The sequence below is a fragment of the Andrographis paniculata genome, unplaced genomic scaffold (assembly GCF_009805555.1).
Source record: "Andrographis paniculata isolate CXL003 unplaced genomic scaffold, ASM980555v1 Contig62END, whole genome shotgun sequence".
NCBI classification, from domain to species: Eukaryota; Viridiplantae; Streptophyta; class Magnoliopsida; order Lamiales; family Acanthaceae; genus Andrographis; species Andrographis paniculata.
The window spans coordinates 4,593,649-4,610,490 of NW_026137598.1; the positions used below are offsets into that span (position 1 = coordinate 4,593,649).

At 28.8% G+C, this 16,842-nt stretch overlaps 1 protein-coding gene and 1 long non-coding RNA gene across 4 annotated transcripts; both read right to left on the reverse strand.

Moving 5' to 3' along the window:
• Positions 1-4,990: 4,990 nt before the first annotated feature.
• LOC127260563 (uncharacterized) lies at positions 4,991-6,778 on the reverse strand. The gene is made up of 3 exons (XR_007840747.1): positions 6,581-6,778; positions 6,436-6,486; positions 4,991-5,225 (listed from the first exon to the last, which is right to left on the reverse strand). It is a non-coding gene; the product is annotated as an uncharacterized LOC127260563 (long non-coding RNA).
• Positions 6,779-11,244: 4,466 nt separating this feature from the next.
• On the reverse strand, positions 11,245-14,726 carry LOC127261338 (uncharacterized). 3 transcript variants are annotated; one of them, XM_051289651.1, is made up of 3 exons: positions 14,593-14,726; positions 13,602-14,475; positions 11,245-12,551 (listed from the first exon to the last, which is right to left on the reverse strand). In XM_051289651.1, the coding sequence occupies exons 2-3, from the start codon at positions 13,623-13,625 to the stop codon at positions 11,508-11,510; spliced, it is 1,068 nt and encodes a 355-aa protein (XP_051145608.1). In that variant the 5' UTR covers positions 13,626-14,475; positions 14,593-14,726; the 3' UTR covers positions 11,245-11,507. The 3 variants fall into 3 exon arrangements, with proteins under 3 accessions (XP_051145608.1, XP_051145606.1, XP_051145607.1); XM_051289649.1 differs by having other exon boundaries at positions 11,245-12,635; XM_051289650.1 differs by having other exon boundaries at positions 11,246-13,508.
• Between the last annotated feature and the right edge of the window lie 2,116 nt (positions 14,727-16,842).

Sequence of the window (16,842 nt, forward strand, 5' to 3'; positions counted from 1 at the left end):
AATTCTCCCTCGTATCCTCATAAATAGAGGGAAATGAATGTTGCAAAATAATTTTTTTTTAATTTTTGGTTTTTTTTACTATTTAATTTTTATAACTTTTTAAAATTATATTAGTATTTTAATTTTAAAAAGATCACATTTAATTTATTATTCAAGTATTATTTTTTTTATTATTTTTAAAAAATTATATTAAAATATAATTTTAAAGACATTGTATATAATTTATATTTTTTTAAAAAAAAAATTAAAAGATATTTTTCATGAATTCTTACTTTTTTATCTGATTAATCATTTATTCATCTTCGATCCATTCAGTAAGTTGTATTATATATATATATATCTTTCAACTGAATTTTTTATTTTACCAAATCGAATTAATTTTCATTCTCTATTTAATTTTTTTTCTCTGCAATTTCATTTTCTATTCTCAACTCTCGTTTATCTTTATCTGCAATTTCATTCTTTGTATCAAACACCCTTAATAAATGTATTATTTGCAAGCTAACTCACGGCAATGTGGAATCTACCGGGGGATGGCAAGTTAAGCATACTAACCCACAAGACTTTTTAAAGATATTAAAAATTATTAATATTATATTCCATCCGTCCCATAACTATAGTCTTAATTAAGTTAGATACGGAATTTAAAGAATATTGATATTATATTGGTAATTGGTAAAAAGTATGGATAAAAGACTTTTTTTTTTTTGCCCTTGTGAGTGTATTAATATAAAAAGTAGTGGCATTTGTATAATAAAAATGAAAAAGTAGGGATAGTTTACGGTGATATGATTATTTATAGAAATAAAGACTATTATTTTTGGACGGACAAAAATAGTAAACATGGCTATTGTATTGGGACGGAGAATAATAATTTTATAAATATTACTCCCCATCCCGCCGAAAATTTAGAAGAAGTATAATTAGTAAATAATTAAATTTATATTAGTGAAAATAATTATTTTATAATAAAAATAATTATAGATCAAAATAAAGATAATTAATTAGTATGATTAAAAAATATAACTTAAAAGTTTTAAAATAATATTGAAGTGTATAATTTTATAAAAATAAAAAATAAAAAAATAAGTGAGACGAATAAAAATAACAAGATGGACATGATAAGTGAGAGATAAAGAGTATTAGAATTTTAAATTAGAAGGCTGAAGATATCTTTCGGTGATAATGGCTTCGCCGGAAATTTGTGCATACTTATTATTTTTAAAACTCTCCTAAAATACAATTAGTCGAAGAGAAAATAGAAAGATAATTTAAAATTATTTAAAAATGAGTTCACTCCAAATTTTATTATATACATTTTTTTTAAAACAAAAAAAAAATCATATCATTTAAATTATTATTATTCCCAATTCTCAAATTCCTGTCTAGACACAGCCTAAACAATTATCTTAATAAATCTTAAATTAAGTCAACAATTAGTGGGTTAATGACTTGTAAAGATAATTAGATTTTTAAAAAAATAAAATAAAAATAAAAAGTGCAAAAATATGGCCCAAAAAAAGATATTTCAACCAAGACAAACGAAAGTAGTAAACAATTTATATGAATCCAAAATTGGGAATTTATTTAAGAAATTCCTAAGCAAAGGCCCGCAAAAACATGCATCTATTTTCCTCAAACAATACCAAAAATCCTATATTACATATAGGATTGATGTAGATAGTGGTGGAGGGATTTTTTTTATTTTTTATTTTTTATTTATAAAAAATATTTTGAGAATTAATTTGAATCCTCAATATTGAAGATGACTAATATAATTATTACTAAATAATTTATTAAAGTGATGTATATTATTGGTGTCTAAGTTGGTTTGTTGTTGGGGATATTAGTTGAAGAGACGTGTACTTCATTGTTTTCTTGTTTGCATATATATATATATATATATATATTTTTTTTTTAATTTAAATTTTGGTTTCTAAAATGAAAATTCAGATAACTTTTGATTTTGGAAAAAGCATGTCACACTTTATTAAGCATATGCCTATTTTCAATTTTGGCATGCATTTTTGTACAGATTATTATTATTATTATTATTATTATTATTATTTGGGATTTTTTTACTTTAAAAAAAAAAAAAAAAAAAAAAACTTCATAGCGTTTGAGTTAACTTTTGTGTAAAGAAAAAACAACACATAGAACTTAAAATAGAAATAGTATTAAAATTAAAATGATTATTTTATCCATAATAATAATCCCTAAAAAAATCATTCGAAAACCTTATAATCTATATATTATTTTTTATGTACTTAAAAGAAAAAATTGATTCATTTGTATATTAACTTGAATAAGTTAATACAATCATTTTTATCGATATATTTTGTTATGCTGATAAATATTAATTAGTGTAATATGTAAAGAGTAAACTTATATTTATCAATTTATAAACTTTGATGGAGTATATCTATCATTTAATTAAAAATAGTATACATTTCTAATTATATTAAATAGTTTAAAATTTTATATATATATTTTTTTATAAAATTTTAAAATAAATTATATATAGGGAAAAATATATTTACTTTTAAAGTTAATTTAAACTGTCCATAATATGTCGCACTTTTATAACTCCTCTTATTTCGTTTTTGTTTATATAATGTTAATTAGTTTTGCTTTGATAAATTTGTTTTGAATTTCTCTAACTAAGGTAAAATGGGGTGTTAGTCAATTAAGTTTATTGCTTATGAGGTTGTGCACGTCGAACATGAAATCGTTCGCCCTTTTAAATTATAATCTAACTCGATCACTTGTCTTTTTTAAAAATAAATGTGCGAGCACCCAAAAACATTTTAAAAACTCAAACTTCAATTAAGCTTGGTGGCCCAAGAGTGATTAAGGGTACGGTACATTCAAATATTTTCCACTGAGTAAACTATCAATTGAATCTAATACACTGCAAATTGAGTCCGACAAGACAAATTATATTAGACGAACCATGTGTGGCAAGTAGATTTGGAACCAGCTGAGTTTGAGTCCATGATCTCACAGTCACAAATTTACTCCCCACACCACCAGGTCATCTCTTACAAGTCTATACAGTGCTTTTTAAAACGAGCCTAAACTGGTTAATAGTCAAATTTATTATCAGCTAGTCTTTTTTGCTCTGCCTCTTAACATCCAAGGTGGCTTATATATCTCTTACAAGTTTTGACATCTAGCGAGAAACTTGAGTACCTAGGTAAGCAATGTATATACCTTTTCGGTGAGTTGTTCTTCTCAAGACTTCGACTTTTTTACTATATGTCAACCCTTCATCCTCACTAAGTCGCTCACTTCTTGTTGATTAATGAGCTTTTGAGAAGAAGCAAATTGACGAACCCCTCCGACTTACTTCAACACTATCCAAGACGTAGATTTTGTTTAAGATACTCCAAATTCCAACCATCTTTCTACATATTTATATTTCGATTTTTTTTCTCTCTTTATCTTTTGAAGTATAGATATTTTACATTTGTCACGCTGTGCTTTATAGTATATTTGGACTGTAATTTCCTGTTTGATTGAGAATAAGATTTATAAGTCATAAATCGATTTTTTTCTTCTTTTTTTTTTTTTTTCTTTGTATTTGATCTCATATGTATTGAGATTAGATCCATAAGTCATAGATTGAAATTTTTTGAATAGTTCAAGGATTTGAATAGTTCATAGATATATATATATATATATATATTGCAATTCTTCATTTTCTTCTATAGTAAAGTTTTTTATTCTTTTTCGTAGTTTTTCACATCTTAACTTTACCGCACACTTCGATTTATGTTATTTCTTACATTCATGTATATATTATATACACATACTTGTTCAACTTTTTATTTTTTAAATTTGCATTGCTTTTGACAAATCCAAACTAATCCGCATTCAAATGTTTATATAGTTATGAACATCCAATTTTGCCTTGAATTGGAAACTAAGTGTTACATATGCATATCACATATCGACAATCACATTTAAATATTTATTTAATTTGATAAAATTAAATACTAAATTAATTTTTAATATACTAAAAATAATGAAATATAGTATCTTATTTGATGTTTGGGGAAGAAAATTTTCTATGAATGTTAAAATTTTTGTAAGAAACTCCAAGTAATGGGTTCTTTCAAAATAAGAACCCTCCATAGGTAAAATAAATAAAAACAAAAAATTGCTACAACAGATGTAGCACCCCATATCTCCTTCATGTGGCCTTGGAAATGCATTATCAATCCAAAACTGATTTGAACTTTCAAAATGCATAATCGATCCAAAACTGACTTTTTTTTTTCCATGAAATAGTAGTCTCTTCGTAAAAAAAGAAAAAAAGCCAAAGGTAGTATATGTCGGTATGAATATGTGGTGACAATAATTAGCATTTTGTGTTTGTACAAATGTGTCATCTACCCAAATGACTTGTTAACAATGGCGAAATCCATCAATGCAAGGTTTTAACATACCCAAAATGCATACTTGATTATTGTCTTGTAAGTCAAATAAGAGAAATCCATAATGTGTCATTCGACCACGGTGCCTAGGTTCGATTGATGAAGTGCCTAAAAATATTTGGGCTATCTTGAGACTGAGAGATTGTAGTCCTAATGAAGTCTCTGAGTACCTAGATCTGATCCTAAATGGTAAGTTGGATAAGGCTGAGTAAGAATTCGAAAAAGATTTTACTAGAGATTTTTGTTGGTAAACGAATTTGTTTTGGAGCAAATCATCGAAATAAGTCAGAGGAATTTGTTGTAAAGGTTCAAGTTCAAGAGGAACGGGCTAAAATATGGTACCCGTTTCCTTAACTATCTTTTCATGATATCCTTCATCTTAGCCCTAATCAAAATCTTACTCCAAATTACAAAGGCCTATACAAATGCAATTACTATTCAAATTATTAACTTTGAATTACTTGGACCATGAGTAAATAAATCACCTAAGTTACTGTAGATATGAACTGTCCATGAGGTAAAGTATAAAAGAAAATGTAAAAGTAAGAACATTAAAGATAAGGGGATTATGACATAAGTATACTTCAGGAACAAGCTATAGTATCAGTTGATCAACAGATTCCAATTCCATACACCAAATTAAACCTTTGCAAAACAGAAATTGTACACTTACAGTGTATTAAATAGATGCTGTTCCTCTTATTTGTTGCCTTTGTCGATTTAATCTGGCCTCCCTGAGAATATGCCACTCGAGGATTTTAATTCACTGCCCATTAGTGTCGAGTCCTGCAGTAACACATCCCGGGAAGAAGAGATTATACATTGATCTAACCATCAAAAAGCTGTGTAGAGGTCAATCAATGCGGAATTTGAGCATACATACAAATTATAACAGCAATGGCACAAAAGATACTCAAATACATATATAGAGGGTTCACAAACTCAGAAAGTGTGTTTAGTTTGCGTCTATGTTTGTGTTTTGCATTTAAATAGTGGTTGGAAAAAACAATTAGTGTATTTTAATAAAGAATTTGGTGAATTGTACTATAAAGTAACTCCGGAAAAAAATTATATATATATAATTCAAAGATAGAGATGACAATTGGTCGAATATAGATGGACCCGAGACCTTAGCCATATGTATATTGCTGGACCCAAGACCCTGCCCAGACCCTAATGTACTCGGATCTACCCGTCAGACCCGCTAAATTCAAAAACTTTCGACACAAACTTAACTCAACCCGATTTATCTAAAAAAAAATATCTATTTATTTCAAAAAATAAATTAAAATATATATATATATGACAAATATAAATCTTTACTCATTCTGCCTTGCCACCACCACCACCAACACTACTACTAATAATAACAGTAATAATAAAATTTATTATTTAATTAATCGGGTCCAAATCCAAGTTCGGATCGGTAGGGTCTACAATTAAACCCTGGATCCGACCAGACCCTTAAAAATTTATTAAAAACCTGACTCATATTTGACCCAACTCAAATAATTGAATCCGACCCCAAATAAATGGGTAGAGTCTGGGTCGGGTCTCGGGGGGTGAACCCCTATCCATTGCCATCCATATTCAAAGATAACAACACCTAAACTAACCAACCAAACATCCAACAAGTGACAAGGACAAGGTGGAAGTATAATGGATAGGATTCCTATTTACAATCTGTTTCCATAAACAGGAACACAATTCGATTCAAATTTGAGATGCTGAACAAAGACAGCACTATGGCTTGTAATACATCAAAATTCACACCTTCATATCAAAAATGGTGAAATACTTTAGATTCACAGAGACAGATAGATAGAACAAATCAAGCCATACCAGAAACTATACAAATCTAAAATAGCTACTACATATCATTAATCAGATTTGTACAGTTTCGAGGGGAAAATGTACAAATCGATCGGCAACTCATACCTCTTCACAACTACGACTCAAAAAATTCACTCTAAGTTGGGAAAAAGGTGAAGAATACCTGGACTGCACTTTATCTGACATTTGCGATCGCAGCGAGCCATCAGCCTGGCTGAACAATAGAAAATAGTAGCAGCAGAAATTAAGAGAAGGAAATTATAGCTATGGAGAATCAGAAATTGAGAATTTATGGGATGGATTTTTACTGTTAGGGTTAACGCAGGCCGTGGAACAGGCGTCGTAACAATCGAAGGCGTCCGGCTTAACTCCGTCCATGTTAGCTGAAATTATCAGAAGAAGCATGGTCAGCACAATCGCAATCTTCTTCTCCATCGCTCCTGAAACTTTGTCTGCTTCTGATTGGACTCAATCGAGTTTGTGAGTCCGACGCCATTATTGAAAGGAAGCACCGACAGCCGTGCGTGGTGGGACAATCGGATAATGGACTAGGGATTCTGTTAAATTATTTATTTAAATTATTAAAGTGAGTGTCGGATGTTTTGAAATGTTAAGATAATTTTAAAAATAAGAAAAATTTCTTAATCTAAACACGGTGTGTTTGTTTGTTGAGAATGTTAGAATTATTTATTTATTTTTTTATTTATTTTTTTATGTGAGTATAAATTCGTGTATGAAATACAAAAATGATAAATATATATAATATATTAATATTTTTTTTTAACAAAACGTGAATAAAGAAAAAGAAAAAAGCAAGAACAAAGCCAAAAATTTAAAAATAATTATCGTGCATATATATATATACACTAGTATAATATCTTTCTATCCTATTTTATTTGTTTATTATTTCTATTTTAATTTGTCTTATTTTATTTGTTTTTTTTTATGAAAAATAATTATACATTTCAATCATAATTAAAATTTTATAATCAATCATTTCTTTAATATTAATTAAATTGATTGTCTTAATTGTAATATATAACTTTTTTTAATATATAACATTTATTATTTTTACTAAAATATTTTTTTAATTAATTACTCTCTCCGTCCCAATATAATAGCGTTGTTTACTTTCTTTCTTTCTTTTTTTTCAGTTCCAAAATAATAATCTTATTTCTATAAATAATCATATCACTATAAAATTACTCTGTTTTTTCTATTACACAATTGTAATTTTACCAACTATCATGTATCCAACTAAATTAATACTATATTTATGAGACGGATGAAGTATTTATTATACATTTTCTTAATATAAAAGATGGAACACGAGGAATAGTAATTGTTTATAGAATTAACAATAATGTTCAACACCTTGTATTTTATTTTACAATATCGTAAAAAATAAAATAGAAAATATATAATATAATTTGCATTAAGAAAAGAAAATCCAATGGTGTGTTCTTTTAATAAAAAATATAAATTTATATTTTTTCAAAAATATTATATCATACATATTAATTATTTTTATATTTTTTACCTCAATTATTTTTATATTTTACTTTAAAAAAATATACATTCAAATTATTACATAAAACGAGGTCGTTACCAAAAACTCAAGAACAAAGAAGAAAGAAATTCGCCAGTACTAATTAACATTAATATTGTCCTGCACAAAATTTCATCACATACGGAGTAATATTTATTTTTATATGTAAATATTGAATATGAAAAATGATTAAAATTAATTTATGAAAAAAAGTAAGGTATAGATGCACATTAATATATTGAAATAAAAATTTAGAATAATTGATGAGATAGAAAAATAAATCTTAGAATTTGGATTCTATATATTTTAAAATTAAAATAGGATTGTAAAAAAGATATATACAATTTTATCTTAAGAATTCATGTATAATAATTGGTTATTAATATTTTTAATTGATATTTTAATACATTAGAGTAAATATGTGATTAAATTAGATAAAAGTCATATTTATATACTTAAAGTGTCTTTACTATATTTAATATGGATGAATAATATTATTATATCAATCATAATTAAATATTTATTTTAAAGTATTGGAACGTGGTACAGTTATTGGACTAATATAATATGCGTCCCATCTTATTTGTTTATTATTTTTATTTTAATTTGTCTTATTTTATTTGTTTTGTTTTTTAAAAAAACAATTATATATTTTAATTACATTTAAAATTTACTAATCAATTATTTTTTAATATTAATTAAATTAATAAATTACTTTTATTTTAATTTATAATTATTTATATTATTATATAATTATTATTAATATATTTTTAAATTATTTATTAATTTTACTTTATTTAAATGATCGTACCTACATGAAAAATAGGATTAATAAAAAAGCAAACTTGATTATATAATCTCAATATTTATACATTGAGATATGTGAGGCTAAAGCCTCATAACTGTATTTAACTTGTCATAGTACAATTTTAACCTGAGTCGTACTAATTGATACTAATATTGCCCTTCACAAAATTTCATCACATATAATATATATATATATATGTAAATATTGAATATGAAAAGTAAATCATAGAATTTGGATTCAATATATTTTAAAATCAAAATATAATTGTAGAAAAATAATACTTCATTAGATTAAAAAATAATAATATTTTATTAATCAATACAAACTGTGAGTTTTTGATATTTTTGTCATTTGATTTTTATGTATAAAGTAATTGTATGTGTAATGATATATTTGTTATTTTAAGTAAAAATTACGAGTATTTTGGTATTAATGTATATTACTTTTTTTAAAATAAAAAATAGATATTTTAAAGTGAGACAAACGAAAATGATATTTCGTGGACAAATTAAATATATTACAACTGCTGGTAACTATATACCTTAGAGCAAACAATGTAATAAACTAGACATCCATTCAAAAACAAAATCAAATCTATAATATCATTCAATCCAACAAAATGCCATTGGCCTTCGGTGATAAAAAATCGTATTTACGTAACTACTAATTCATCTTTTATAAAATAATACGGTGCTTACGAATAAAGAACTAAGGTTTAACATAAAGAAATTAATTCCAATTTTTCGATTAATTTTTATTTCTATATTTAAAAAATATATATATATTCTTCTAATTTTTAATATAATTTTATAATATTAAATAATGTAATAATTTTATAATTACATTTTATTTAATAAATTAAATTTTCTTTTAAAAATAATGACTTAATTAATAAAATCAAATAATATATATTATATTTTTTAAATTTTAAATTAATAAAATATATTCAATTATTAATATAATTTTATAAAATAAAAAATTTATAAATTCTAAAATAAAATATAATAAAAAAATTAATTAAATTACAAAAATAATTTATAAACAAGGATTGAGACAAGAGCAATCAACGAGCTCATTAAGGAAACATAAACGAGAGAAATTTATTAGCAGGAGCAAAATCTGAAGTATGTTTTCTACTATAAAAAAAACTAGTGATTCTCTCTATCTTCTTCTTTTTGGTGTGAGGTAATTTTTTTTTATAGCTTTCTCTCTCTCTTTATTTTTATTTTTTTTTAGATATTTTATATATCTTTTTCATAAATTTTACATATTCATTAGAATAAAAAACATGATACATTTAGAATATTTTGTTGATTTGATAAAGTATTAGAGAAAATTTCATATATGTTTATAACATTTTATATGTGTGATATATTATTTTTTTATTTTATTATTTTTATTAATCTATAGGATAATATTGATAATTTTAAGGTGGGTTTTATAATCGTATTTGTTTTAAAATAATTTTATGTGTTATTTTATGAATCTAATATTAATATTTTATTATTATATTATTATTATTATGTGTTTTTTTAAAAAAAGATGTTCAATATCAATAAAAATATTATTATTTTATTATATTAGAATGAGAATATTATGGACAATTAAGTATAATAGAATATGATTGTGATATTGAATATATGATTTTTATTGGATGTAATAATACATTTTTTAGAAAGCATTATTGGGAAAAAAAGCGAGGACGGTACTCTGATATTTTGAAAATTTCATACAGTTGGACATATGATCAAAATATTAAAAAAGATCGGGGTTCATTACCATCACTGTGGTTAATATCGAAGAGAATTAATGTCAGATTTAAAAGATGAAACAGCGTGAAAAGCGTTGCATAATGGCCAGATTAGGGCCATTGAAATGTCATAAAACACTTACTATACTACTTTCAGAGGGTGAGATTGAACATTCATCAACTAAATTTTTCAAAATTTGCCTTGGGATGAGTTTTCACAATATACATACGATAATCTCAGCTGCAAATAGAATGTATACAAAAAAAAATAATGTTCTTATCCAAAACATTCTTTGATAAAGAAAATACATGCAAATGACTATAAATGATTACTCAGTGTGAGTGACAAAAAAAAATACATATTGACAAAGAACACCCGTACAATTTTTAGGCAGATTGTTGTGAAATGGAGGTGTGACTGCAACTACATTTGAGACGTTAGCAACTTATTACAGTGATGTTTGATCACACGTATATCCTGGGTGATGATGCGTTGTTACAATATAGTAACTTAAATATTAATATGATAACAGAAAAAACGTATGCTTTGAGAGAAAAAAAAAAAAAAAATCTTTAGAACCTATTTAAAATTAACTTTTAATCAAATTACATTAACTCAATTTATAATCAAATATTTCATTCTTTAACAATAAAAACAAACTTCCAACTGCATCCGTAAAAATAAAAAAAAAAAAAAAATTAGATATATAAATTTTGATGAATAAAACACACAAGAAAAAAAAATAAAAAAATATATATATATATATATATACAATACACAAACAAACACAACCTTTTTCTCTCCTTTGACATGCTTAGGAATAAATAAATAAATAACACCAATTTCCATCCCTTATGCAAACATTGATTATATTTTTACATTAATCACACAATATTCAAATACTTGAATTCAACATATTCCCAGCAACTATCATAAATTGTTATTATGAAACTAGAACAAATGTAGGAGACTAACATAAATTGAAATTTAATGTACTTGCAAACCAAATCAAAGCAAAGATCAATGTAAAAAACAAAGAACATGTCCACAGCACAGCAAACTAAACCAAGTTCAATATATCAAGAAAACTTACCCTCTTAAGGATCAAAGTTAGACAGACAGACTCGTCACTTGCGACCGAGGTTGATCTCCCTGTTCCTGAGCTCGAGCAGGATCCGCTCGTTCTCAAGCTTCATCAATTTGTTTTCGATCATCATTCCATGGAGCTTCCTGTCTTGCTTGTAGCAGTATTTTAGCCACTTCATCTTCGCCTTCTCCAATTCGACCATTTCCTCCTGTATCTGCAGCTTCTTCTTCTTCAGCTCCATCGCGCGCAGCAGCATCTGTCGATTCATATCCTCATGGTCTCCCCCAACGCCCCTACGGTTCATCCGAGAGCTTTCAGCATCGGGCGCTCCTCCATCTTTGTCCACCTGCAGTTTCTGCTTCTTCGCCAAGCTCTCCAATTTCCTACTTTCGAAATCAGATTTAGATTGTCCGGTGAGCGCACAAATCACCGACTGTTCAAGAGACTCGTCGGGAGGAAGATGCTCCCGGTTGCAGCTGTGATAAGAACGCATCTCGGGGTAGAAGAGTTGCCTGCAAGACAGAAGCTTCCGGACCTCATCCTTGAGTACTTCAGATACGCGGACAGAATTCAATAGCCTAGGGTCGTTCACGACTTCAGACGTCACACTTCCGAGGATATCGGTGAGCCGTTTGTACTTGCGGTTGATGTCGTTGAATTTATCCTCACACTGCTGAGGGGAGACTTGGTAACCCCTTTCGACCAAGGCAAGGGAAACAGCTTTCCACTTGCCTGTAATCGGGACAACGGGACGTCGTTCGCAGCTGGATAAGGCCTTCACGACGTATGAGACAGCAGTGATTAAAACCCGGACCATATCCTCCGACCATCTTATTCGTTGCCACTGGGATTCTCTGTTCTCATCGATTAATTTTCCTGCACCACTTGTCAACGGGGGGGCTCCCGGAAAGTGGTTTGAGCCGTCATACTGCCCGCCATCGAGCAATTGGACAGGATCTTGATTGAGTTGCTGTGCGGGGTTGATCCCGAAAGAGAAAGAATCCAAACCTTGCTGGGGGTTGAACGGCAGCATTTGTTGTGAAAAGGGACCCGGCGCTTGCTGGTTGACAGGATGCATTGATTCCTGCAACTCTTGCGATTCAATCTCGCAACAATCCAACATTTCATCCAAATCCGGTAAGATTTGGTCCATCATTTTAGCGGACACCTACTTCACAATCTCGGAAGGGAAAACAAAGAAAAACAATAACACAACTTTGCGCCAATCGATTAAATCAAGCAGATTTGCGCGCATCAAGAATGACAGAGCAAAACTCTTCAGAACAGAATGCCATTTCAATTAAATGAACAAAAACTAAGACGTATATATCGAAAACGATACTTGCCATATCTTACAATCACTTATAACATGCCATTTAAAGCATAAACAGAAGACCGCAGAGAGAAAAATTGCAGAACATGGGAAATAAAGAGTGCTTAGAACAAAATGGCTCCCATTCGATTCAATTTAAATCAAAAGCGAACAAAACTGCATTCAATGTAATTTTCTCAAATAATAAAGCAAGGAAACGAAATCAGCGTGCACCAATGCCTAGGAGAATTACATTGTTAAAATCGCCATAGAAGCTTACTGTAGAGATTGAATGATAGGCAAGGAAGTAAGTGTAATTTTATCCCATAACTGGCCAATGGAAAAAGCAGCTACTCGTTTCGATGTGGATGATGTTGGGATTACCACAATTAATTTCTAGAAATAGCTTTCAAAGAGAAAAGCAAATCCCGCACATTAACCCACATATTCGTATAGAAAAAGTTAAAAAAAAAAAAAAAAAAGGGCAGACTAGGCTGGTAATTTTTTAGAAAATTACATGCATAACTTGTGGACCGTTCAAAACCACACTCTTTTTATTAGAACTCCTAGAAGGAAATTATGCCCTCAAAAGTTTACACCTTAACCAGTTTATCTTCAGGTTAAATTACACTTAGGCATAGCAGAATCAATCTAGTTCTCGAATACACAATGGTTGAATGTTATACGTTTACCTCAAGTAATTAGCGGCTAGCCAGAGTCACTGAGTGCCTAAATTTTTGTAAGCTCCGATCATTTGCCTTTTCATGCATATCTATTGAAGTAAAAGCAGCATTCCACTTACCAAAAAATTCGTAGACATACCTTCTCATGAACAGGAAACTGCATTCATCCAAAGCATCACAGGACACCCCGCCTGAAGTTAACCCAAATAGATTTCCAGATTTTTTATTTGATCCATCCATCAACACATTTCCAAGACTGGTTTTCCTCTGCACACTTCCATTAGCTTAACCAATTTCAATGTACTCAAACACATGGCTTCAATTGATCCCTACCCTCCAACGATGCAGCGCAATCATATGCATCATATAACCTGCAGTCTTTAAAAGAAATCCATGCCTGCTGGACACTCGAAAGGTTTCATGATTTCATACTATGCCAACAATATTAATTGCCATATATTAGAAGGATCGCCAATGTCTAGGCAGGTTTAGGAACACTGGAAACTGAAGAATTGCACATACTGAAAAAGAAATATCGAAAAACCGATGCTGGCATGTTTTCCACTGAAACATCAAAACAACTCTGTAACTCCTAATTCTACTACATTTTCAGGTATTAGTATGTACCAAGCAGAGACTCACCCTTAGTAAGTTCATAAAACAATCACAAACAGAAGGGTGATTTTCCATGGCTATTGCTTTGCAGTAACATACAACATACCTTTTGCCCTTGTAATTTGTAACAACAATAAACAGCAACTATTATTTTCCCCCAAAATATATTAAACCCTAGGAGATCCATCGAATACCCAAAGGGCATGCTCACTCGAAGGATTAATTGATATTTGTGGGTGAAATTACACATGATTAATTAATCCTTCTAGTAAGCAAACCCTAACGGGATTGAATGTGTGTCTGCCACACCTACACAGAGAGACAGAGAGAACCTCAAAAACACATCCAAGTCACAAGCCATTGTGCGAGCATCTTGATTCTATGGCGATTTCTTCATCCTGTTGCAATGTATCGAAGCAGTGTAAGACAAAAACATAAAAAATTAAACAAAAAAGCACGAATGCGGATAATTGGAGAAAATGCAACAGATATGGGGTTTCAAAACTGGGTATTACCTCTGGTCATACGCCATAGTATGTGCTGCCAATTCCACAAAGTGGAAATCAAGAATTCCTACAAAAACCATAGACCGGACTTGAATTCTTGGCGAAACCTCACTCAGGTGCATATCGGTTTTCTAAGAAAGAACGAACATATCAAAAATATGGGTGGGTTAGCATGTGGTTTTATTTATTTATTTATTTTTAAATATTCATTAAAAATTCAATATTTCATAAAAATGGAGAATCGAAAAAAAAAAAAAAGAATTGTTCCGTGAATACGCCTTGTATAATTGATTTTTTTATATTTTTTTTCAAAATTTATGTCAATGAAGATATTTGTTTATTTGATTTTGGATTCAACTTAAAATAATTACTACTATTATTTAATTTACATAATTTTAAATAGAAATATAATATTTTATATAAAATCTCATTCAAAGTATGGTTTAATTAAGATTTAAATAAAAATTTTAAATTCAAACCAAAACAAAAACAAACACATGTTTATAGCAATTTGATTTTTTTTTTTTTTTTAAAGTGTTTTAGATCTATATTTTACATAACTACGGGTGTGTTTGTATTTGTTTTATATAAAATTTTCATTATTTGTCACAATTTTTTTTAAAAAAAAAATTATGAGGTATGTACGTTTGGTGTTTGAATTCCAAAATTTACTATATAAATAGTTTTTGAGTTATTTTAGCATCTAAATCCATTTTAGAGATAAAATTTAACACTTATATACGATTGTATGGTGTTTTGTAGCGTAGTTTTGTTACTTCAATTACACAATTTGTAAATACCCTTCGATTTCACAGTTGATACGTCTGGTGTCTGGGCCATATCCATGCTGAGGTCTAGATCAACTGTTCCATGTACGCATTATGCTCGGAATGTACCATATCTTACATGCATAAAGACATATGTCATCATTCAGTCGTTTAAAATAAGTGCTTGTATACATGGGATGGACTTTGGCCAAAAATTTGGAGCAAAAATGTCAATCAATGACAATATTCACCCACTTCAAGTCACAAACGTCTTCGTGTGACGCTACTAAAGTGCAACGACATTGTTTCTTGCACATTCAACCTCTTGCATACCTACATACTTTGTGCTCATCAAGCGCCAGCGAAGTTTTCCGTAGCCCTGCATGTTCCATTTCACCGCGCATCTCTGCACACCATCCGGGACATCCTTGTTGCGGCTTGTGCATTTTTTTCGAAGATTGTCTTTAACGTGATTTCTCCCTCACGAACAAAGCTCAGTCATCTTGGCCCATCAGCAATGTCGAGCATACTCCCCAACCCTATGTGTATTCTTCTCTGGAATCTCCAATTTCGTTGGGATACACTCATCCTTGATGTGCCACGTAACATGCTCCTTCACCTAACAATGCCTATTTGTTCGCTTTCTTTGTCATTTGCGTCAATATTCGCTTTGATACCATATCTGTTTTACATTTATTTGTTTTTTGTTTTGTTTTATATAAAATTTTATCTTTTGCAAAAATACCATACATATATAATTTTATAAAATTTTTAAAATTATTTTAATAAAAATATATATTCTATTATAATTTTATTTAACAATCAAATAATATTTTATTATTTAATATTAAGAGCACATTGTAAGAAGTAATAATAATAATAATAATAATAATAATATTAGAGCACATATTTATTTTTTTACATATATATATATATAGGAATTTCTCCTGCTTCGGTTGGTGACTCTCAAAACCCACTCAATTAAAACTACTTTAATCTCCCTTCACCAGGTGTGAAATTCATCCATGGCCCCCATAACATGCAATCTTCACTCCCCAAAAAATCTATCAGGCGAATCCTCAAATCATACTGCGATTGCCGGTGTCAAGATGACGTGGACGAAGGAGAAGTTTTTTTTCCAATTGATCGATATCCGGTGAGTGGTTGTTATCTATTTTTCTTAACAAGATCAAGCTTTTAAGTGACACAATTATTCAGCATACACACTTCTATTTGGCACCTCCAAATCATCAACGGAAGAAAAATTAAATAATAAACAAAAAAAGAAATCGAACCTTTTAGTTGAGAATTTGTTAGAAAATGAAGATACGCCTTGGAGATTTTACACCTCCGATCGAAACTTTTCAAGATTTTGTAAGATTCAACTTCTAACTAGGTTTGTTCACGATTTTTTTATAATTATTATATATAATTTATATATTTTATTTATTTACAAAAATTAATACAAAAGTATTTTTTTACATTACTATAC

Coding starts and splice junctions, on each gene's coding strand:
- LOC127261338 (XM_051289649.1), bottom strand. CDS start 13,625: ATGCAGTTTCCTGTTCATGAGAAG. Junction 12,636..13,601: donor AGTTTCCTGTTCATGAGAAG/GTATGTCTACGA, acceptor ATTGTGAAGTAG/GTGTCCGCTAAAATGATGGA.